The sequence below is a fragment of the Delphinus delphis genome, chromosome 2 (assembly GCF_949987515.2).
Source record: "Delphinus delphis chromosome 2, mDelDel1.2, whole genome shotgun sequence".
NCBI lineage: Eukaryota > Metazoa > Chordata > Mammalia > Artiodactyla > Delphinidae > Delphinus > Delphinus delphis.
The window spans coordinates 36371856-36397277 of NC_082684.1; the positions used below are offsets into that span (position 1 = coordinate 36371856).

General features: G+C 38.0%; 1 protein-coding gene across 4 annotated transcripts in view; it reads right to left on the minus strand.

Moving 5' to 3' along the window:
- Positions 1 to 5181: 5181 nt before the first annotated feature.
- Positions 5182 to 25422, minus strand: part of FUT8 (fucosyltransferase 8) — a 314456-nt gene continuing 294215 nt past the window's right edge. For all 4 annotated transcript variants that reach the window (XM_060004386.1, XM_060004387.1, XM_060004385.1 and 1 more), the window contains 3 exons: positions 24001 to 24177; positions 14651 to 14801; positions 5182 to 6168 (listed from right to left, as the gene is read on the minus strand). In XM_060004386.1, the coding sequence (XP_059860369.1) occupies positions 5851 to 6168; positions 14651 to 14801; positions 24001 to 24177 (646 nt within the window). In that variant the 3' untranslated portion in view covers positions 5182 to 5850. The remainder of the gene's footprint in view (positions 6169 to 14650; positions 14802 to 24000; positions 24178 to 25422) is intronic.

The following is a 25422-nucleotide window of genomic DNA, read 5'->3' on the forward strand; positions in this document are numbered from 1 at the left end:
TATGGTACTGGCACAAAAACAGGAAGATAGATCAATAGAACAGGACAGAAAACCCAGAGGTAAACCCATGCACATATGGTCACCTTATCTTTGATAAAGGATTCAAGAATATACAATGGAGAAAAGACAGCCTTTCGATAAGTGGTGCTGGGAAAACTGGACAGCTACATGTAATAGTATGAAATTAGAACACTTCCTAACACCATACACGAAAATAAACTCAAAATGGATTAAAGACCTAAATGTAAGGCCAGACGGTATAAAACTTAGAGGAAAACATAGCAAGAACACTCTTTGACATAAATCACAGCAAGGTTCTTTTTGACCCACCTCCTAGAGAAATGGAAATAAAAACAAAAATAAACAAATGGGACCTAATGAAACTTAAAAGCTTTTGCACAGAAAAAGAAACCATAAACAAGACAAAAAGGCAACCCTCAGAATGGGAGAAAATATCTGCAAACAAAGCAACTGACAAAGGATTAATCTCCAAAATATACAAGCAGCTCATGCAGCTCAATATCAAAAAAACAAACAACCCAATCCAAAAATGGGCAGAAGATCTAAATAGACATTTCTCCAAAGAAGATATACAGAGTGCCAACAAACACATGTAAGGATGCTCAGCATCACTAATCATTGGAGAAATGCAAATCAAAACTACAATGAGTGTTCAGAATGGCCACCATCAAAAATCTACAAACAATAAACGCTAGAGAGGGTGTGGAGAAAAGGGAACCCTCTTGCACTCTTGGTGGGAATGTAAATTGATACAGCCGCTATGGAGAACAGTATGGAGGTTCCTTAAACAACTAAAAATAGAACTACCATATGACCCAGCAATCCCACTACTGAGCATATACCCTGAGAAAACCATAATTCAGAAAGAGTCATGTACCACAGTTTTCACTTCAGCACTATTTACAATAGCCAGGACATGGAAGCAACCTAGGTGTCCATCGACAGATGAATAGATAAAGAAGATGTGGCACATATATACAATGGAATATTATTCAGCCATAAAAAGAAATGAAATTGAATTATTTTTAGTGAGGTTGATGGACCTAGAGTCTGTCATACAGAGTGAAGTCAGTCAGAAAGAGAAAAACAAATACTAACACATATATATGGAATCTAAAAAAATAAAATAAAATGGTTCTCATGAACCTAGGGGCAGGACAGGAATAAAGATGCAGATGTAGAGAATGGAGTTGAGGACATGGGGATGGGGACGGGGAAGGGTAAGCTGGGACGAAATGAGAGAGTAGCACTGACATATATACACTACCAAATGTAAAATAGATAGCTAGTGGGAAGCAGCTGCATAGCACAGGGAGATCAGCTTGGTGCTTTGTGACCACATAGAGGGGTGGGAGGGAGACACAAGAGGGAGGGGATAGGAGGATATATGTATATGTATAGCTGATTTACTTTGTTATACAGCAGAAACTAAGACAACATTGTAAAGCAATTATACTCCAATAAAGATGTTAAAAAATATGTAATATTAAAAAAAAAAAGAATAAGGAAAGGAGAAAGCAGGTGGCAACTGAACTGGACCGCAGTTGGCAAGGCTGAACAGCTAAGCAAGTACTCAGAGTCAGAGCTTCTTCCTTGTATAAAGAACCAAAAGTGAATGCACTGTCGAGGGGCAAGTGCTCAAACATGCATAGTATCAATGAAAGTTGAAACCAAAGAGCTTGCCACGGCCTGCCTCTTCCCTTCCAAGGATCCTGGAACCGCTCCCTCCATGTTTCCAAAAGGGAGACTGCCATCAGGAACCAGTAAGTGTAGGGGCAAATTCTCCTTTGTGCTTCCTTCTGGGCATGGCACTTAAAAAATTCCCTAGAGTCTGTATCTGGCATAAATTAGGGTGTTAAAGCCCAGTCCCCAAATTGTCAACCCCTAAGCCACACATCTATTCTATATGAGACTACTGATCCTGGCTATTGCACAGCCTCCCAGGAGCGCAAATGAAAAATCAGGTGGTTGGCTATGGTCAAAGTGGACGTGTCTATTGCACCTTAAGTAAGAGAGATTTATTCTCATCGAGGCAGAGGAGATTCTTATAGAGGCACCATTTAGACTCCAGTACTTTTCCTGCTTACTGAGTATACAGTGATTACAGTCTCTCTAGCTAAAGGATGATGACAATCGCTCTATGAGATAGCTTTTTAGATGTGGTTTTTCTTTTTTAACTCTCAAGCCCCTCGGAAGCTGAGGCCATTCATGTTCTCAACTTTCTAAAGAGGGAACCCAGGAAACAGGTTAGGCTCTATATGATAGAAAAAAACTAAAGCTCAGAGAGGGAAGCAACTAGTCTCATTCACCTGGGACACAAAGAAACCCTGAATTAGGGCTGACAGCCCTTTGACAACAGGCATGAACTCTTTAAGTTCAGCTCAGCACTAAATCAGACTTGAGTGATAGGACCAGAAAGAACTTTTGTAACTGTTTTGTCATTAGTATGCAGGATGGTGGTATCCACATTCTATAAGCCCAGGCTAATAACTTTGTTTTCTAGGTAAGGCTCTTTCACAAATGGGTCTTGTAACAAGGAAAAGACCCAGATCTTCCTAATCTAGCACTGGTCACAAATTTAAAACCATGTAGAGTTTTACACGCAATTCAAAACCATGTAGGTTTTTAAAGTACCAGGCCCTCATGGTGAAAGTATAACAGTGGTGAAGAAATGTCAGTCCTCCCAACAAGGCAGCCTGTATAGTATGTACTTGATGATTTGCAAAAAAGTGGCTCAGAAAAGCTTTTCAGAAGGAAATGGTCAGCAGTATTCATTAGCCCTTCACACCTGCAGGTTTAACAATTTGGTTAGTTCTTCATTTTTCCTTCCTGCTTAAAGCCACTGGCTGCTTAACTATTAAGGTCAGAATCTAAACAGAGACCCTTCCCTCCCCCACCATACTTTTTCATTTTAACTCTCTGCTTCAGAGTTTCACTTCCTGTATGACAGAGTTTAAGCACCTACTGAACAGATCTTCCAATGGATAACAATGATCAACTTTTGACAAAATACAAAAAAGCTACCCAAAGTCATTGGATACTGAACAAAAAAAGCAGGTGAATTCTGGAAAGAGGCTGAAACTTAGAAGGGAAGGGTACAAGGTGAGTTTCTCATTTTTATGGCTTTTAGGCTGATAGAAAACTGCTGTCTTTCTGCCTGAAGAAACAGAGGACACCACAGAATCAGAGCAACCACAGCTGCTGGAAAGTGAGGATGGAAATCTCAGAAGATAGAAAGGCAAAAAAAGAGAGCTCCAAATTCTGTGTGTAAAATCTACCCAAATCTCTAGCTGACTCCTGAACCATACATGTGTGGGGCAGGCTCCAGCTAACGATAAAATAATTGGGATTTGCACTGTTACCCAAGACACAGGTTACAGTTTGAGTTCAATGAAGTTAAACGCCTGCTAACACAGACAAAAAAAAATCAGCATTCTTCAGAGGAATATAACAGAATCCACAACATTAACATTTATAACATGCAGGATACAATCTAAATTTACTCAACATTTGAATAACCAGAAAACTGTGATTCTTTTTCTAGAGAAAAGACAAATAGAGACCAACTTTGAGATGATTCAGATATTAGATTTAGCAGAAAAGGATTTTAAAGCATTTATTATAATGATGTTCAAAAAAGTAATGGAAAACATGCTTGTAACGAATAAAAACAGGAAATCTCAGCAGAGGAAATAAAAACCCATGGTTACTGATGTTCTGATGACAAGTGAGATGAGAATTAGAAAAATAACTCATATTCAAAAGTACCTCTGCTTAGTTGGAGATTTTTGTTTCAAATGACTTATTTGTACCAAAACTAAATTGAAAATTGCTTACTGACACTAGATGGTTAGTTCTGGGAGACCTGAATGGAGAGGTAGAAAGCATATAGGGAAGTTTGGTGGGGATATTTTACATACAGGTATTTTCATTTAGAGATGATGTGAAGAACAGGGCTTTTCTGTCTAGGATTCCTGATATTTAATACCAGGCCTGCTACTGGTTCCTACATGGATCAAATTTTTCTTTCAGAAGGTAAAACAATGCTATGAAATACTCCTACCAGGCATCTAAAAGAGGCAGGCTACAGAAAAGAGGAAGTGTTCTTATAAGGAGAAAAGTGATGTTTAGAGAGAAAGCAGAGAGAGCATCAAAGTCTTGTCGTCCAAAGTGATTCTGATGTGGAATTACTAAAAGGAAGTATTTGGAAGAGTTATTCCCAAGTCCATTTTGGGTCTCATACTGGTTCCTCTCTCCTTTGTTCACCAAACTCTATGTAGTATGAGATGCATACTTCAGAAGAGCCAGGGACCTCCCTCGTGGGGCAGTGGTTAAGAATCCACCTGCCAGTGCAAGGGACATGGGTTCGAGCCCTGCTCTGGGAAGATCCCACATGCCAGGGAGCAACTAAGCCTGTGCACCACAACTACTGAGCCTGCGCTCTAGAGCCCTCGAGCCACAACTACTGAGCCTGTGCGCCACAACTACTGAAGCCCGCGCACCTGGAGCCTGTGCTCTGCAACAAGAGAAGCCACCGCAATGAGAAGCCTGTGTACCGCAACAAAGAGTAGCCCCCGCTTGCCGCAAATAGAGACAGCCTGTGCACAGCAATGAAGACCCAATGCTGCCAAAAGTAAATAAATAAATAAAGTAAAAAAAAAAAAAAAAAGGAAACAGAGCCAGCTTCCCAACCCCACAGATTCCTGGTACTCTCAAAAGCAGGACATGATAGGAAAGGGCACAAATCATTTTCTGGATAAAACAACAGGTCTCAACTCACAAAAAGTGACAATAGCCACAATAAGAAACAACAAGCCTGAAATTGTTAGCTTGGGAGTGGAGGGGATAGTTCCTCTGGCACTGAGGAGTATGATTATTTGATTCAATTAAATCAAATAAACAATGTCCAAAATAATAAAATAAAATTTCCCTAAGATGGTTCTGATCAACTCTGTAATGTGCACCAACTAAACTCAGTTTTCAGTGTTAAAATGGACCAAGGACTCTCTGAGCTAAGCCACTCAATCTGAAACAGGAAAAAAAAAAAAAAAAAGTAAAGCATAACTATAAAACTCTTCTTTTTATCAACATTTTCCACTATAAAGCTGGCCACATCATCATCTAATGATATAATATTCTAGAAACTTTACAAAATTCCTTTTTAAAATTTATTTTTTGTTATCAAAGAGAATGTCCGGAAACATTGAGTACTAAAGAATCTGTTCATGGTATTGTTTTACAAAAGTTCCTAATGGAGTATGAATATTTTATTTTCTGTTGTATCCTTCACTTATTAATGATGAGGTGGATGAACTGGTACAATTACTCAAAAAAAAATTCCAGACAAAAACATCCATTCTCATTTTGAATCTGTTGATTGGAGTGAATTCAGTGGTTACAATACCACCACTGGCTAAGAATCAAGCTCCCCGCAGGAGGGAGCTATTTGAGTCATCTCGTTAGGTCACATAGGTCTCTCAGATATAGGCACCATGTTTGAAGTCTCACACAAAATGTCTGTGTCACTTAAATTACACAATGTGGCAGTGTTTGTTTCATGGGGACATAATCTTGAAAGAACGGGCAAAGTAGAAAACAACCTGTTTGTATGTTATACGTGAGTACATTATCGGACTGTGCATGGTTTTGAGGGCACGGTAGCCCTTGTTAAAGAGGAATTCCACCAATGAAGCATCTGTCAGATCCCAGCTGCTCCTGGCGCTGGGGGTGTTGACTCATTTAACCGTGAGTTGTTAGGTTGGGGCCTTCCTCATCTACTGTTTGGCTCAAACGGTTTGAACTGAGTTTGGTTGTCTTTCCCATCCATCTTTATTTCTCAGCCTCAGGATATGTGGGGTACTTGACTGTTTCTATCTTCTCTCGAACTTTGTAGGAGGGATAGAGGCCCGTCCTTCCCAGTTTTCTGTTGACACCTTTAGAATAGCCATCCCAATGATTTCCAGCCACACCAATGATATCTCCAGGTTCCATGGGGATTTCATCTGCAGTTCGAGGCTGGTGAGGATAAATGGCAATCTGGTTGTGGGCATTTTGACCTCCAAAATAGTAGATGTCATCCAAAGAATGGAAGTTTGCAGAGGCATCGGGATGCAGTGTCTGCATGATTTCATAAGCAACTCGACAGACCTTGGGAAAGTATGAAAAAAAAATTGGTTAGTATGTGTAAGATCTCCTTCATAGCAATCCGAAAGCTCTTGGCCAAAGAGACTAGGACTAGACTAGGACCAGGACTGAGAGAATGAGAAGCAGTGGATTCTAGTCACAGGTTTTCAGTCCATTTGCTCTCAGATGATGGTACAAGTCATTCTTCATTTCTGTGCTTGTATCTTTTTTTTTTTAACATAAAAGATAATTACAATTAAGATCTCTCAGAGAAAAAAATATGTGTATATACAGTGCAAAGTATTTTATGAATATGAATTCATAACTTTATATTTATTAAAATATAAAATTTTAATTTTAATAAAAATTTATTAAAAGCCACAGAGTGTTCCATGTTGGGCACTAGTGGTACAAAAATGAGTAAGACACAGTCTATGCCCTTGGTGAATTCAAGGTTCAGGATTAGAATCAGGATTATAAATACTTTACACAAATGCTGCTGCTCCCTTTCCTTCATTCAGTGTTAATCAATCACATACTCTTTTCTGCTAATTTGGACTGGGTCTCAGAACTCTTCTCAACCGAAATTCATGTAATTACTGACAATCAACTATTGCCAAATGAGCTAAAATATATCTGCCACTTCCGTTCTAAAGTGTGATGTGTGTGATGTGTAGACAGTAGCATCTAGACTGAAATCAGATGAACTAGGCTTTGGGGACGAGGCATCTACCTGATGCACTTAAGGCTACTTAAAAGATTCCTCTGTCCAAAACATACCTACCATTCCCACTGGATGGCAGCTGGAATTTCACAATCTGAGCTTCCTTGCTTGAGCTTCATACTTGGTGATAAACTATAACTATCTTAATGGAGGTATAACATTTTAAGCAATTAACAAATATATTCATTATAGAGTAAATGGGTTTCAGAAACTTTTCTAACAATAGGTGAAGACCAAAGAGAGAATACTATCATTTTGCTTAGAAAATTCTTCCATTATACACTGTGAACACAGGACTCGACTCAGGTCAATTTTCCTACATCTCCAGTTGTAGTTACCTCCGTTAATGAAGTTTTATTGTCCCTACACCAATACTTTTGCACATACTTAAAATGATACTAATAGTAATTGTTAATCTGCTCAGTGGAGCAATTTAGGATTACCCAGCAGTTCTTTAAAACTTTGGCATTCATGATATCAAAAACTAAATTCTTAAATGTTATGAGCAAATGGAATCTGATTAGGTTAATCATCAACTTAACTCCTTAAAAAGTCTGAATTTTAGGAACCCGAGGGGAGGTTTTCACATGCTATATGTAATTTGTAAATGAAACTAAGTTTAGATAGTATTTTTAATTTTGCAGATAGGGACTAAAATACAAGGAGATCTGCCCAAATTCTAGTGCTAGAATTTCAACTAGACATGGAACCAAGAAAATAACTTTGCTTTCAAATTTGCTACTTCATCAACAAACTAATTTTATATTGGTACGATTGAGATCACTGGTTGAATACTGAAACTATAACAAAATGAGGCTAAAAAAGATTTGGAACTTGAACTTCAAATTCAGCCAAAGGCCCACACAGCACAAGCAAAATCAAGTTAAGCCTTTGGAAAGAAACTAAATAATTAAAACAAAGCGGCTCCAATAATAGCAAAGTACAATAACAATGATAGAGGCATATTTACTGAGTTTTTTCTGTCAGACATTGTTTCTAGGTCTAATTTAATTGTCAGCAGCCCCATAAAATTTTATCATGCTCGTTTTATGGATGTCAAAGGTCAGTTAAGGAATATGCTCAAGGTTACACTACTATTAAGTGGCATATTCAGGTTTTGAACCCAGGCAGTCTGTGTATGCTTGTTAACTGCTAAGCATATTTTTTCTTGCAGATCCTATTCTCCATGTTCACATTTTAATAGCAGAAAGATATCACTTAAGGCCAAGGCTGGCCTTGGGAAAACCTGAGAGTCTTATATTCAGGGCCCCTCCACCCACTTGTCAATTATCCCTAGCCAGGGATGCAAGACCTTGTACTGTCTTTCGGATGACCACAAGGCCCACCGTGGTAATGAACCCTAATGTGTTTCCTCCTTTCATTAATAAACTTCTCACTCTCATAAAAACAACACTGCCCTCAGTCCCATACCCTTAGGGATGTGCTTTCTTTTGGGGTAACCCTAATAATCAGTTTATGTTTTGGTATCAATAGCTGTTGATGTATTAGGCTGCTGGATAACACATGTACTTTCTTTTTTTTATTTTTTTTGCAGTATGCGGGCCTCTCACTGTTGTGGCCTCTCCCGTTGTGGAGCACAGGCTCGGGACGCGCAGGCTCAGTGGCCATGGCTCACGAGCCCAGCCGCTCCGCGACATGTGGGATCTTCCCGGACCGGGGCATGAACCCGTGTCCCCTGCATCGGCAGGCGGACTTTCAACGACTGCATCACCAGGGAAGCCCCACGTGTACTTTCTTAAGCCAAAGAAATTATGAATGGTAGAACTTGCAGACACAGAGTGGACCAATATAAGACTCTTTGTCCTTCTCATAATAATGGCAATAATGAGAGCAGCTGAGCTTACTGAGCACTGTTCTAATAGCTGCGCTTGCATACATGCTTCCTCTCAACTCATTGAACTCTCACAACAACCCTATGAGTTGGTTACTGTTATTATTTATATTCTACAGCTGAAGAAACTATGCCAAAGAAAGATTAATTTCCAAAAAATAAAAAAAATGAATAAAGGAGCTAGTAAATGACAGAAATGTAATTAGAACTCTCTGTCTCTAAACCATACACTGAACTGCCTTAGGTTCTGAGGATAAGTACCTAGTACAGTGCCTGCCACAGAGTAGCCACTCAGTAAGTACCTTCTGAATGAATACTGCTCCATGCATAATACCAGTCCAACTGGTGATATTTAATCCTTAAGATCCATATATAACATTCTGAGTAATTAAAAATTTTTCTCTATATTAACCATGGGGCAATATACTGCAAAGGGCAAGAAAGATTACTATGGTGTCAACGTTTGCATTTAATCACCCTAGGCTTCCTCTCTGGGCTTAACAAATCCAAATCACGTGACAGGTAAATGAGGTCTTTCAGTTGATGTCAATACTCAGGTTTGATACTTGACACGTAGCATGATTGAGAGGGGTAGTCTACGGTTTGCAAAGCAGTGCTTGGCCACACATATGTTTTATTTCATTTGCTGTTGATGTGGCACTATATCATTTTTAGAACACTACTAAGCACACAGTAATGAGTAAAAGCAAAAATCCTGCCAAAGGATAAAACATAGATATGACTGTATTTACAAAAAAAAAATTAAAAAGTGGAGGAAGGTCCATTAGTTTGAATTTTATCCCTGAGTAACAACCAGCTGAGCTTTGCATGAGCCTCCAAAGCTTTCTCAGAGCAGATGGGATCTTGGCTTTTGTCAAAATTGACAGGGCCAGAAGGATCTCCTAGTGTGAGAAGTTGGAAGTGGGCTCTTGTCTCACTGCGTGAGGCTGGGATATCTGTGAACTTTTACTGTAAACTGCTTTGTTTTGCTATTCAATGAGAGAACAGTATCTACTGTCGTTTCATGAACCATACCTCAGTGGAAATTCCTATCGAGAGCCATCTGTCTAGAATAAAATGAATGTAGTATCTGGTTTCTCCCTCTGGGCTTTCCAAAATCTGATTCAAAACGTGACGAGGCCAGTTGTGTTGTGTGTGGATTTGGAATGAAACAACAGAGAATGCCAGGAGAATGTCATATTAAGTGCCACAAAGAGAAGTGTCTCAGGGGGAAAAAAAAGTAATTTTGTCCTATGGTGATTTTAATGATTGAGAAACTAATGAACAATGTTGACTGTTCCTTAAAAAATGTTGATTACCCATAGTCTTTAAAATGGACATCTACAAACCATTTTTGTAAATCAGATTCCAGAGTTATAAAATCTGATTCTAAAACTTGATAAACAGTATTTTAAAAAAGAAAACCTTTCTGATATTTTGCCCATCTACAACTGAGTGAGCTGTCAACTGCTGGAATTGGAACTCCAATTCCTTTGCTTCAGATTTTAGATGGTTTCATTAAATATGAAAGTAACTTAAATGACATAGGAGATGCTTAGGGCATAGGCAACTTCCAGTAACACAGAACAAGATTAGAGTATTTGGTAGAATAGTTTGGAATGCGATGCACTGCACAGCTTTCAAAACTTACTTGATGCTGTTGAAAAGTGTTAATATTGCCTCTAATTTTCAGACTAAATCCTGAAGATTGTTTTCTTCAATTTATGAGGCTTTTAGGACAAACTTGGCTATGAGAAAGAGCTCTGATGAAGGAATTCAGAAAACTGAGTGCAACAATAGTAACAAAATTAGAGAGTAGAGTCATATTCTTGGCTTTTAAAAACTTTTCACTTAAGGAGAAAGAATTCCCAGACCTCACTTGTGGATATAAAACCAAGAATGATTAGAAGCCGTAAGACTGAGAAGAATGGGTCCAAAACCTTATAAAGAATCCTGATTAAGGTGCCATGACATTTGTGCCTACAGTTTCTCAAACATCAATCCGGCCTTGCAATTTCCTTCTAACAATACATTTCATTCTTCCAGTATTGTCTACAATAGCACATGGTCAACAGATAAACTCTATTGTCATATAGCATAAAAGTCCTCAAAGGGTAGTATACAGGAGACAGAAAGTTTACATGACTGAAACTTCAGGATTGTCAAAACATTATGAAGAAGATACTAAACTTTTATCCCTTCTAACCATCTCTTGAAATGAGATTATTCTGGGCTGAGATTTGGTTCTCATTGTTTTATTCTCTTATCACCCTTCTGGATGTAAGGCTTTAGTCTTCTTCTGGTTTTTGCAGGAAAGTCTGCAGATTAATTTCCCTAAAGTCAAAACATACACCAGTTTACCTGCATTTGCTAAAGCAAATACTATTACTTATCACTCACCCTTTGGGAATGAAGAGCTTTTGTTTTTGAAAATTCATATTATATGGTGACGCTCTCTTTCAATAAGCTTAATAAAATAGAGTTAAGGTGGTACCTCGGCACAGGAATTAATATGCCGAATGTTGCCGGTTATTATTCTTTATGAAGAATTGTTACACACATCCAATGCACACAATGACTATGTGGAACCTAAGCATCACCCGTGACCATAAGTAGAGGTAATGGAGTCCTTGAACAGCATATTTCATGTTCCTTCTAAAACGTGAGATCATATAGTCTGAAATGGGGCCATGTGAAAAAAAGCTGTTAAAATAAATACTGTAGAGTCTAACAGGCAAAGATATACCTATACCTATTCCTTTATAAATAATAATAGCTAACATTGCATTTAACATAATGCTGAGTACTATTCTCAGTGCTTTACATATAATAACACTTTAATCCTCACAAAAACTTTATGCAGTAGGTATTACTGTTATTACCATTTTTACAGGGAGGGGGGAAAAAGTCAGTGATAGGCTAAGTAATTTGTTCAAACGCCACAGAGTCACTAAGTGGTCAAAGTTGGATTTAAACCCAGGTAGTCTGACTCCAGAGCCCACAATGTCTCATTCTTGTTCTCTGTCTCATGAAGTCAATGGCTTGATACTTTGATGTCATCAGTGACGTTTTCTCAAACTCCACTGCTACTGCTGATGAGACATTTTGGGGGCATTCTTCAAGCGATTCCGATTTTGGTTTATGGCAATTTTGGTTTGGTTTATGCTACAAGCCACCAACCAACTCGTTCACACCACAAAAATATTAAACTGTACCAAATGCCTTTTTACTAAAAATATTTTCAAAAAATACTGGGGTGCAGGACTTCCCTGGTGGTGCAGGGGTTAAGAATCCGCCTGCCAATGCAGGGGACACAGGTTCGAGCCCTGGTCCGGGAAGATCTTATATGCCGTGGAGCAACTAAGCCCATGCACCACAACTACTGAGCCCATGTGCCACAGCTACTGAAGCCTGTGTGCCTAGAGCCCATGCTCTGCAACTAGAGTAGTCACCGCAATGAGAAGCCTGTGCACTGCAACAAAGAGTAGACCCTGCTCGTCGCAACTAGAGAAAGCCTGCACGCAGAAATGAAGACCCAATGCAGCCAAAAAAACCAAAAAACCAAAAAACCAAAGAAAACCGGGGTGCAAGGAAGCCCAAAGATTAATCACTGAATGTGGAATTATTCCACAGTCTCAAATGCTACAGCTGTTAGTCACCAAGAAAGGAGGCGATCACATTTAGCAAACTGCTACTCACTATATAAATGTAAGGTATTTTTTACTGTTAAACTTTTATTCTGAGCCCTAACATGTTTTGAGGTATTCAAGTCTATCTTGGGACACAAAATATTGGTTTAAATGATCAGAGTTATTTTGGATGAACCTTGACTTGCCAAGAGTTTTTAGGAACAATATAATATATAATCACAAATCTTATTCCTTTGGATACAACCAGACCTCTCATTACTACGCTTTCTTCATATAAACTGTTTCTCTGGATCTGAGGTCTGAAGAAGACACAGAGGTTGATATTATGCATAAACTAGAACAAAGTAGTGTGAACAATATGCTCTTCAAACCTGGACAGGTTTCCAGTATCATGAAGTGACAGAGGCCCTGACTTCTGGGTCAAAACTAGACTTATGAGGCTATGAGGATCAAAAATTCTACAGCACATCCTTGAAAAGGGAAATAAACAAAAGATTTTCTTTCCAGAATGAGTCTAATGGCATTATTAAGGAGAGCTGGACAAAGGAAAGCAAAACATAGAGCACGTCCTTGTAAGTCTCAGTGTCTACCTCCATGTAAGGCTAGTAAATGTTTAGACATGTATATATTTATTTACTTTTAGAGCTTTATAACTAGAGCAGTGGTTCTCACAAGGGTGATTTTGCCCTTCCACTCCCCCCACCCGGGACATGTGGCAATGTCTGGAGACACTGTTGGCTGTCACAACTTGAGGTGAGGGGCTACTGGCCACGGACGCTGCTAAGCATCCTATAATGCACAAGACAGCACCTCACAGCAACTTATCCAGCCCCAAATGCCAACGGTGCCAGGCTGAGAAACCCTGGACTAAAGGAATAGACTTTAGGAAGGCCTAAAATCTAGACCTACAGAGGAGGTGGTACATCTGGGAAAGTGACTCTTGATTCAATCATTCTAACAAGAAGCATTCGAAAATGTGTTATTTGCACCTGTTGATCATGTAGGCCCATAGCCAGATTCTCAAAAGCAGTTGAGAGGGACTAGGTAGTTACAACTCCTCCCCCCATCCCACCCCCTTCTCAAAGATAGGATCCTCACCCCAATTAGGGAGAATATCAGCTATGGATGCCTTCATGTTTTCCCTCTGATGAGGACTGCTGCCATGTGACTCCTGTTCTGTGCAGCTGTCTTTGCGTCTTAAGTTGTATTCTTATGCCACATTGAAGGAACTCATACAGGCTTTGCTGGGATAAGTATCTTTCCAACAATCATATCACCATACCATTGTGACAGTGTGCACTGTCACGTAATAAAAAACTGTCCATTTCTTAATACTCTCTGCAGTATAGTCCCATGTAAATGATGTGTCTTTCCTTTTCACACTTTCTTTTCTCTGCTTCTTCTAAGCTTTCAGACGTATACTTATTTTACATGGCTTATATTTCTTTGTAATTATTCTCTGGTTATTTCATGTGGATATTTTGCTCACTAGATTCTGGACCAGGGTAAGAGCTGTATCTTCGATCTCCTTTGAAATTCCCTCTACACCTAGTATAGGTCTGAGCATAGACAATCATTTAACAGCGTGTTGAACAAACTAACCAATAATATGCACATAAATGAGACAGTTGAATAAAATCCACAATAAATCTTTCTATGCTGATATTCCACTGGGCATATAAGGCTGATTGGAGCACTCATAAAAACACACACACCAAACCAACAACATATTAAATATCTATAACAATAAACTCAAAGAATGATGATAATATGGTATTGCTTAAATATAATGTACAGTTTCTTGCTTGGTAGAAATGTTAAAAGGACCTGAAAGAGGAATTACATTTACTCTTTCTTATTTTCTATAAAGCAATCAAGTGAGGCAAAATGCTGAGCATTTAAGCCTCTCAGTATCAGTGCACTGAGGTGTAGAAATGGATGGGCTCTGGTTACGTACTGATTGTATGCAAAATCAGCAAGTATTAAGTAAACTTAATTACTTGCTGTTTCTGTTAAATGCTGTGAATAAGCCAAGTACTTTAAACAACCCCAGTAGCTGGCTTCAGTAGAGATGTATTCAACAATTGCTTGCAAACAATTAAATATTCAGTGCACTCAAATAGCTATGTTTTCTGGAATCTTCTCATTCTTTCACAAAAGGGATCATTCCCCAATATTAAAAACATTGTACCTGAGTCTTGAAAACTAACATTTTTTTAAAATCCAAGAACTTCCTGACCCAATATAACCAAAGAGTATTGATCACTTAAAAATGCTTACCTGGGATGAAAAAGTACACACTAGGAAGTCTGCCTGGGAGAGAAAGTGTATATCCAGGATCACACCTCGAAGTGAATTTTCTGTGTATCGATTATGTAGTCCAGCTGACCAAGAGATAGAGTTATCACTAATAAATTCATAACTGGGGTACCTGAAAAAAGAAATAAATTTATACAAACTCACTGAAATCATAGAATTCTGTCAGGAAATAGTATCCTATCAGCAGGAGGTAGCCAGCTCCTTTAACCAAGAGTCCCCCTCTTTCTGACAGTAAGGAAAGCTTTAATTCTGGCATTCAATAGAGTAGCTGACAAAGCATCTTTGAATCCATTGATGGGGCAGAAACCATTCTGGGGTGTCCTGTATGTTAAAAGTTATTGGCATGACATAAAATACACATATGCACCAGAATGTCCCTTTCAATTCATGAAAGAATGGAAAACAGAAAGCTCTTTATTTTCATCGTAATAAGTGGTTTTTCAACCTGCTTTCATATTTTTTTCACACAGACACATTTTCATTTTATGCATTCCTTTCCCACTTTTATCCTTAAGCATATATCTTTATTAAAATATAACTTATACATTGCTTTTGCTTCTTCCAGTTTTATTGAGGTATAAGTTTTTAAAAGATCTATTATTTTATTTGTTTTTGGTTGCATCAGGTCTTAGTCATGGCATGCGGGATCTTCGCTGAGGCATATGGGATCTTTCATTGTGGTGCACAGACTTCTCTCTAGTTGTGGCCTACAGTCTCCAGAGCGCGTGGGCTCTGTAGTTGTGGCGTGCGGGTTCCAGAGCACATGGGCTCTGTAATTTGCAGCACATGGGCTCTCTAGCTGAGGCACACGAGCTCAGTAGTTATAGCGTGTAGGCCTAGTTGCCCCGCGTCATGTGGGATCCCAGTTCCCTGACCAGGGATTGAACCCGCGTCCCCTGCATTGTAAGGTGGATTCTTTACCACTGGACCACCAGAGAAGTCCCGATTGAGATATAATTGACATACAGCACTGTATACGTTTAAGGCACAATGATCTGACTTACACACATCATGAAATGGTTACCACAATAAGTTTAGTGAACTTCCATCATCTCATTACAGACAAAATTTTTAAAACAGGAAAAAAAATTTTCCTTGCGATGAAAACTCTTAGGATTTAGTCTCTTAACTTTTGGTTGCTGTGGCTAGGACTTTCAATACCATGTTGAATAAAAGTGGTGAGACTGGGCATCTTTGTCTTCTTCCTGATCTTAGAGGAAAAGCTTTCAGCTTTTCACGGTTGAGTATTATGTTAGCTGTTAGTCTGTGATATCTTATGGCCTTTGTTATGTTGAGGTATGTTTCCTCTACACCCACTTAGTTGAGAGTTTTATTATAAATGAATATAGAATTTTGTCAAAAGCTTTTTCTGCAACTATTGAGATGATCATATGATTTTTATCCTTTGTTTTGTTAATGTGGTGTGTCACATTGATTGATTTGCAAATATTCAACTATCCTTGCATCTACTTGATCATGGTATATGATCCTTTTAATGTACTGCTGGATTCGGTTTGCTAATATTTTGTTAAGGATTTTTGTATCTCATCAATGATATCAGCCTGTAAGTTTCTCTTTTTGTGGCATCTTTGTTTGGTTTTGGAATTGGGGTGATGTTGGCCTTGTAGAATGAGTTCAGAATTGTTCCTTCTTCAACTTTTTGGAATAGTTTGAGAAGCATAGGCATTAACTCTTCTTTAAATATTTTATAAAATTCACCTGTGAAGCCATCTGGTCCTGGATTTTTGTTGGAAGTTTTTTGATCAATCTTGATTCAACTCCATTACTGGTAATTGGTTTATTAATATTTCTTCCTAATTTAGTCTTGGGAGACTGAAATTTTCTAGGAATTTATCCATTTCTTCTAGGTTGTCCATTTACTCACATATAGTTGTTTGCAGTAATCCCTTTTGATCCTTTGATTTCTGTGGTGTTGGCTGTAACATCTCTTCTTTCATTTCTGATTTTATTCATTTGGGTCCTCTCTCTTTTTTCTTGATGAGTCTGGCTAAATGTTTATCAATTTGTTTACCTTTTCAAAGAAACAGCTCTTAGTTTCATTGATCTTTTCTATTGTTTTAAGTGTCTATTTCACTTATTTCTGCTCTGATGTTTATCATTTCTTTCCTTCTACTAATTTTGGGCTTTGTTCTTCTTTTTCTAGTTCCTAGAGGTGTAAGGGTGGGTTGTGTGTGTGTATAATTATTTCAAGTGGATCTTAAGTTTGAACACATTCTAACAACTCCACAGTGTTTATTCCTGCCTTCCCCTGCCCACATTTAATGTTTTTTGATATCATATTTTACATCTTTTTGTTTTGTGTATTCCTTAACCACGTATTGTGGATATAGATAATTTACTACTTGTCTTTCAAGTTTCCTACTAGCTTTACAAGTGGCTGATCTTCTACCTTTACTGTATGCTTGCTTTTACCAATGAGATTTTTCCTTTCATAATTTTCATATTTCTAGTTGTGGTCTTTTCTTTTATGCTTAGGAAAGTCCCTGTAACATTTCTTGTAAAGCCTGTTTAGTGGTGCTGAACAATTTTAGCTTTTGCTTGTCTGTAAAACTCTTTCTCTCTCTTTCAAATTCGAATGGTAGCCTTGTGGGGTAAAGTATTCTTGGTTGTAGGTTTTTTCCTTTCATCACTTTGAACATATCATGCCACTCTCTTCTGACCTGCAAAGTTTCTGCTGAAAAGTCAACTGACAGTCTTATGGCAGTTCCCTTGTACATAACTAGTTGCTTTTCTCTTGCTGCTTTTAAGATTCTCTCTTTATCTTTATTTTTTGTCATTTTAATTACAATGTGTCTTGGTGTAGACCTCTTTGGGTTGATCTTGTTCGGAACTTTCTGTGCTTCCTGGACCTGGATGTCTGTTTCCTTTCCCAGGTTAGGGAAATTTTTGGCTATTCTTGTTTTAAATAAGTTCCTTACCCCTTTCGGTCTCTCTTTTCCCTATGAGATCCCTATAATGTAAATGTTGGTATGCTTTTGTTGTCCCAGAGGTCTCTTAAACTGTCCTCACTTTTAAAATTCTTCTCTTTTTTTTGTTCAGCTTGGGTGATTTCCACTACTCTGTCTTCCAGTTTGTTGATCTGTTCTTCTGCATCATTTAATCTACTGTTGATCCCTTCTAGTGTATTTTTTACTTCAATGATTAATTATTGCATTCTTCAGCTCTGTTTGGTTCTTCTTTACCCTTTCTCTTTGTTAAGTCTGCCACTGTGTTCATCAATTTTTCTCCCGAGTTCATTCAGCATCTTTATGATCATTACCTTGAACCCTTTATTGGGTAGACTGCTCATCACTTTGCTTACCTCTCCTTCTGGGGTTTGTTCCTTCATTTGAAACACGTTCCTTTGTCACCTCATTTTGCCTAATTCTCTGTGTTTATTTGTATGTATTAGGCAAGTCAGTTATGTTTCTCATTCTTGGAGAAGTGACCTTATGTAAGAGATGTCCTATGGGGCCCAGCTATATACTCCTCTCTGGTCACCAGAGCTAAGGGTGCCTTGTATGTGGGCTGAGTGGGCACTTCTGTTGTGGTGGGGTCAACTACTGTGGGCATGCTGGTAGGTAGGGCTAGTTCCCATCCCGGTTGGCTGCCAGGTCCTGCCTCATGTGGAGGCTGCTAGCTGTTGGTAGGTGGGTCTGGGTCCTGACACAGCTGGCTACATGGTCTGGGAAGTCCCAGGGCCAGTGCCAGTCCACTGGTGGGTTGGGCTGGGTCCTGGTGTGCCTGGTTGCAGGCCCGCAAGTCCCAGGGTTGGTCTTGTGTTGCTGGTGGGCAGTGCTGGGTCCCAGTATGGCTGGCTGTGGGGTTTGGGGATCCCAGTACTGGTGCTAATCAACTAGTGGGCATGTAAGCCCCTGGTTCTAATAGGCTAGAAGGAGGACTCCAAAATGTTGTTTGCCAGCACCAGGGTCCCTGTGGTAGAATGAGCTTCCCACTGCCTGCTGCCAGTATATGTGTCCCCAGGGGGAGTCCCAGTTGCCTCCTACCTCTCTAGGAGGCTGCAACCTGCTTTCAAATTTGGTCACTGAGCTTTTCCTTTAGAATATAAACATCATGATTAAACTTCATTTAAATTTTTAGTTTAGAATTTGTGATAACTGAGACTTGTCTCCCTTAACCCCCATAAGCACCATCTTAACAAATAATGGTGACAGAAAACCATTCTAATAAATTTATGAAAGCAAATTCCTTGTAGATGTCCACCAACTAATATTGTGGTAGTCCTGAGAAGATATGTGTTAAAAAATATTAAAACAGGATGTGTTTAAAAAGTCTACTATATGTTCAAATGATTCTACTCTGAATTAGAGGTTTAATTATACTCTAGTATAGAGTGAATAAATTTTCTCAGTGCATGAGACAGATCAGAGTTAAGTTGTAAACTTTCAGAAGTTACATGCAAAGGGGATAGTCATTGTACCTACTTTATATGATTTTTTAAGAATTAAATAAACTAAGCAATGTAAAGTGCTTAGAAGAGTATCTGACATGTAGTAAATGCTCAATAAATCATTAACTGTGATTGTTAAACATTCTTTCCCCATATATTCACCTGGTTTTATCTCTTACTTCCCTCTTAGATCTCTGCTCAAATGCTGCCTAATTAGTGAGGAGTTTGGCAATCCCTAACCCTTTTACTTGCTTAATTTTTCTCTATGGCTCTTACTATCACTGAACATAATATATATTTACTGTTTATTTACTGTCTGCATTCATTCCCCACCTCCATCATCCCTAACTAGAATGTAAGCTCTATAAAGAGAGGTATTTCATCTGCTTTGTTCACTCTATTATTCTCAGCACCTAGAAGAGAATCTGGAATATAATACAAGGTCAATAAATATTTGTTGAAAGAATAATAGTTCCTATTTATAAGCCCTGAGGCAGCAGGAGTCAGCTTACATGTCTTTTTCCCACACAGTATTTCCCAAAGGTTAGGACTATGCCTTATTTTCCTTTGCATCACAGCATCTAGCACTCCACACAATGCTATGTGGATGAATACATGAACAAGTTAGTGTTACCTATGTCTGGGACGTTTTCCTAATTCCCTAACAGCTGCTTCAGATTTCTCTTCATTCCACAACCTCCAAGGCGTTTTCTCTCATAGCCTCTAGTAATGACTGTGAAGAAAAAGTCTCTGAGCACTGTTTCAGTGATTGGTATTCAGTGTTCAGATCCATTTGGCCTCATTATTTTTGACATTTTGCCCTCCTCAACTTTGAATCAGGGAGATGAAGGAAATGTCACATTTGTTCTGAAAAGAAAACCACCAAAAAAACTTTTAATGTGATTCCTGTGAAGATGCAGATCCAGTCATGGGACAGAAACAGAAACAAATAAATATGAAAAGGCTGGAGGGTGGAGGAGGGGGGAAATCGTTAAAACACACCAGTACAGGTTTTATCCTAGAATAAAGACTAACTCTGTCAGCATGGTTTGGGTGCTCAGTGAAACAAACACAAGAGGTATCCTTTTACTGAGAAGTGATGGGAACATTATGCCCTTCCTAACTTAAAGGCCTCTTCCTGGAACCAAACCAAAAGGTCATCTAAGTTCCTCAGGCCTTATCTCTATATGCAAAAGATAGTTTGATGAAGGATACTGAGTGTTGAAAAACAGAAACAAAGTGAATAATGAGGGAAGGAGATTTTGTACTTCCAATAATGAGCATGAAACTTTCCACACAAACATGCTTCTTTCTTGTCTTACGCCTACAAGTATGCCAGCAGAAGTCTTCCACTGTGAGGCTGCAGAGATTGGCAATGATTAAAAAAAATATTTTTTTCTTCTTCCATCTTGCAAAAATTTATTTTTTATCTCACCCACAAAGTTGTAACTTGAAATTATAAACTAACATCAAATTTTCTTTTGTGAGGTCTTTCTCCAGACGGGGGGATACTCCTCTTCTTGACTTCACTACCTAGTATACAACTCCTTCAGGACAATTATATAATGACACTGATTATTTGTTACCCGTATACCGCCTACCAGTTGGATACGCCCTGAGATAAGGAGCCACATATTATCTTTTATTTCTTTGTGTATTCCTAATGCCCTGTAACTGTCTAGCATATTACATGTAGTTCAAAAAAATAGTGAAGAACTTTACCACTATTGCTGATTCTTCATTTCACATGGCAACCAAATGCTTTACAACAACTTTTAAACAAATTTCCTTACCTCTATTCATTTAAATGAACCTAATTTTAGGAAGAGCTTGTCCAGCATTTTTGATAAAGAGCAAACTAAATATGTAAATATTTAATCTGAGAGATTTTTAATGGCTTGTTTTTTCTCCTGTTTCACTCCTAAACCCAGTCTCCACAATCTTAGAATACAATGCTGGATAGACAACTTTAATAGTTCTTACTTCTTTGCCAAAGATTCTGTGATTTAAACACTCTAACAGTGAATTACCTAAGAGAGAGAGCTCCACATTATCAGCAGCTGTCACAGTCACTAGGATGCTGGTGCTAAAATCTCGTGAATGAACTCAGTCTTAATCTAGAGAGACCTGAGGTGTAATACTAAGCAACAAAGCATTAACTACTAATCTTGACCCCTTTTACAAAGAATAAGCTAGTCAGAAAAATGGTTTCTTCTCTAACTGTACGAATACTATGCCTCATTTAAGTTTAATTCTCCATCTCTTCACCCTCTTGAAGCAGAAAAGTCTTATAATCACCTTGGATTCCATACACCTTGTTGAAAAATTAATTCATGCTTTGGTCTCCTAAAACAATAACAGAAGTTTTATGATTTGCTTAGGTATCAAAACCAATCCTGAGAGGTCAAAAGCAGAATTAATTCAGAGTGGAAAAAACATTTAAGTAAAATAATGAAGGAGAAAAACGGTATTTAAATTCCTGAGAAAAACATTAAAATGACTCAGAAAACCAAAGAATTTCCAAAGAGGAAAAAAATATGCACAAAATGCTATTGCTACATTTATAACAAAATGCTATTGCTACATTTATAAATGCTATTGCTACATTTATAGCCTGGAATACCATGGGGAGAGGAGTTACTAGCTTCTGACCACACACACATACATACACAAAAGAAAAAATCAAGCTTTACAATTCTTACAATCCAAGTAGATACTACTGCCATCTGTACTATAAGGGTTGCTCGGTGTAAAAATATCATGCTGTGCTATGGATCACAGCTGTAAAATATTCATATCCTTTTATCTAAATACTTCCAAGTCCAGAAATCTAGATTAAGGAAATAATATGGATAATTTCAGGCATACCTCATAGCACTGGAAATTGGAAATAACCTGTCGAATATTAAGAGAATGGTCAAGTAAGCAATGGCATTTCCATTCAGTGGATATGTAGTCACTAAAAAAAGAGATTTACAATGACTTTTTTTAGCAACCTGGGAAAAGGGATCTAGTGCTGTATTAAGTAAAAAAAGAGTTCAAATTATATAGAATATGATCAACTACAAAAATGTATAACTACATAAATGACTGAAGGGAATATGTTGATATTTAAATAGTTGTTGCCACTGAGTAATGAGACTGTGGGTAATATTTTTTCCTTGCTTGTATACTTACCAACTCCATATTTTCTAATGAGCATGAGTTATTTTGCCAGTCAAGGGAAAAACTTATGATGCATTCAAGAACAAGTCAAAGAGTAAATAAAGTAATACTTTAACATTTTTTCAACTAAGCTACAAATTCAGTCTGATATTTTAAAATGAAGGACTAAGATGAACTATTTCTACTTTGTTTCTCTCTAATAGGTCTGTAATATCAAACTGGAAAAATATCTGTGAAAATTTTTTCTTGTTTTATGTCCAAATGTTCATTTAATCCCTAACTCTTATACTTAAACAAGAATTATAACTATATAACTTGGCTTATGTTTGGCTGATGAATTTCTTGGTCTTTTGTTTGTTTGTGCGCACGCACACCTGCGTGCGTGCGTGTGTGTGTGTGTGTGTGTGTGTGTGTGTGTGAGAGAGAGAGAGAGAGAGAGAGAGAGAGAGAGAGAGTGTCTGTGTGTATAATCAATAGAGGGAGCCTTAAAGAAAAAGCAATTTATATCAGGTTAATCTAGATTCTTACGAGGTAGAAATAGGGTTTAAATGATTATCCAATGATATGGATAAATACCTGCATTATAGTATTCATTCCAGATTTGTTTTTCTTCCCAACCCACATTTGTGACATAAAAGAGGGATTGAGAAATAAATTAATTAAAAGTCAAAAAGGTCAAATGATAATTGCTAATAAAATGTTTTCAAACAGATAGGACTGAAATGAACATAATTCAATACTTACTGGGCACTTACTAGAACTAGGTATAGTTTCTAAAGTGCTTATAACCTAGTGAGGGAGACAGAAGTAAGCAAGTGCTAAATACTAAGAGGAATGCACAGAGGAGAACCACTTAGTCAAGGATTCAGGGATGATTTCTGGAGTAGATGGTATTACTCTATAGTAGCACTACTCATACTGTATTGTAACTGTCCATTCCCCTACTAGATTGGGAATTCCTTGAGAGCAGAGAGTGTCTTGCTTATCATGGAATCCCCACCACCTAGCACAGTGCCTGAAATACAGGCAGGCAGGCTCAATACAGCTCAGTACAAGTTGGCAGTCCTTATTATTTCACTTACAAAACTCATCTTTTGATTTTTTGCCTTTTTAAAAAATATAATTTCCAAATTCCAGAAATTTTTATAAGATGAAAACTTACATCTTACACATGGTTTCAGTTGCCTGTGATTGTTGGTGAAGATAGTAAGAGCAAAATGGCAAGCACCTGGTGTGTTTTATTGCTAACAGTCTTGTGAGTTGGTTAGTATGATGGACTAAATGTTTGTGTCCCCCCAGAATTCATATGTTTAAGCCCTAACCCCCAATGTGATAATATTTTGAGGTGGGGCCTTTGGGAGGTACTTAGGGTTAAATAAGGTCATGAGGGTAGGACCCTCATGATGGAATTAGTGCCCTTCCTTACAAGAAGAGACACCATTAAGCTTGCTCTCTCCCTTCCAAGCACATAAAGGTCATGTGAGTATATAATGAGATGACTGCTGCCTACAAGTCAAGAGAAGGGGTTTCAGAATGAAATCTACACCTTGCTGGCACCTCACATATGCTTTGATCATAATAACAGTTGCACAAGTACACAGTTGTTTGAATTTAAAACCCCCAATAATCAGTAATAACATTCATTGTAACAAGAATCACAAGTCATGGGAATTAAGGATTCCTTTCAACTGAAAAGAGATGGTTCACTCTAGAATCATTAGTTCATCTAACTTACTTTGTTTTTGCCTCCTTTAATAAAGAAGGGTCATCTGTGGCCAAATATACTCTTTTTTTATCCACTTGCATTCTGCGAGCAAGAAGCTGAAAATGTTCTTCAACGTGTACCATGTATTCCTCAATGGGGTGGAAGGCTGCTTCTGTTCCCACTTTGTCTGTGCGTCTGACATGGACTCTGCGGGGGCAGAGGGAGAAAGTCAGATTCTGCTGATAATGTTCTGATCCACTGAGTACTTTTAGGGTACTCAGCTTTATACCCCTATTCATGGTGGCATTATGGACATTTTAAACCAATTTTTCTTTCATTTTCACCATTAGAAAAAATAAAACCAATATTTAAAAAAATTCAAACACATATATTCTAAATATATTTGCATATTAATACAAGGGGAATTAGACAAAATAAGTTAAGTCTTTGAAGAATGCTTTCTTATCAAGAGAAAGTAATTGGCATTAATAAGGAATAAATGGGAGATTCCAGAATTAGACCGCATATAAGGCAGCAAATACCAACCAGCCTTCCAGAAAAAACTGGATATAATTTTTAATATATTTGACAATAAAGGATGCCAAGATTCACAGTTGTTATTATGGAACATTAAATATATCATTTGTAATGTTTTGATGCCAAGTTTTCTTTTTCTTCATTTTATCCTGTACTGTCACTGTAATGCCAGCTTGTTGAATTTAAAGTTGTGCAAGGAAAACTCAGACCTGTACGGATTCTTCCTATAGCACAATCAAGGCAAGGCAAACCTTTTAAGAGTTCTTACTATTTTAAGTTCATGGAGCCATGCCAGCCTTTTTGTTGTAGGCATAATGAATTTCCTTTCCCGGCTTTTTACTCTATCAAACACAAGCAGATACTGATCTCATCTGTCCTATTTAAGGAAAGCTCCAAAACTGTAAAACTGGGGACACAGATTTGCATTGTCCTGCACTGAATAAGGCATTGACTTCCAACAGTATTTTAATGAAAACAGGAACAATAGTTAGAGTTTGTTTTCATAAGTTAAAACACTACTTAAATTTGCTCTTCCCACATCTCCCCTCTTCCCAAATTACTAAACCACTATTCAAATGTTGGAAAAGAAAAAACGTAGATTTGTTTCCTTTAGGTCACAATATGTAGGCACGCCTTAAGTCAAGCTTAGGGCCAGCTTTTTATTATGTATCTGGAGTGAGGGTTTAACTTCACTGGAGTTACTCTGACATCTTGGTGGCTGTTCTTTCCTTTGCATTTCAGGTGATAGTCCAGATGTGAATACTATCATATGAACACCTATCGTATCATCTTTTCCTTCCCACGTTCTTCTTAGTCACTGGTTCTCTCAGGAAATTTGGAATTGTTCACTGTGCTCCATGGAGATGAGATAGGGCAGAAAGAACAATTCCACTGAATTTCAATGAAAAGTTTCAT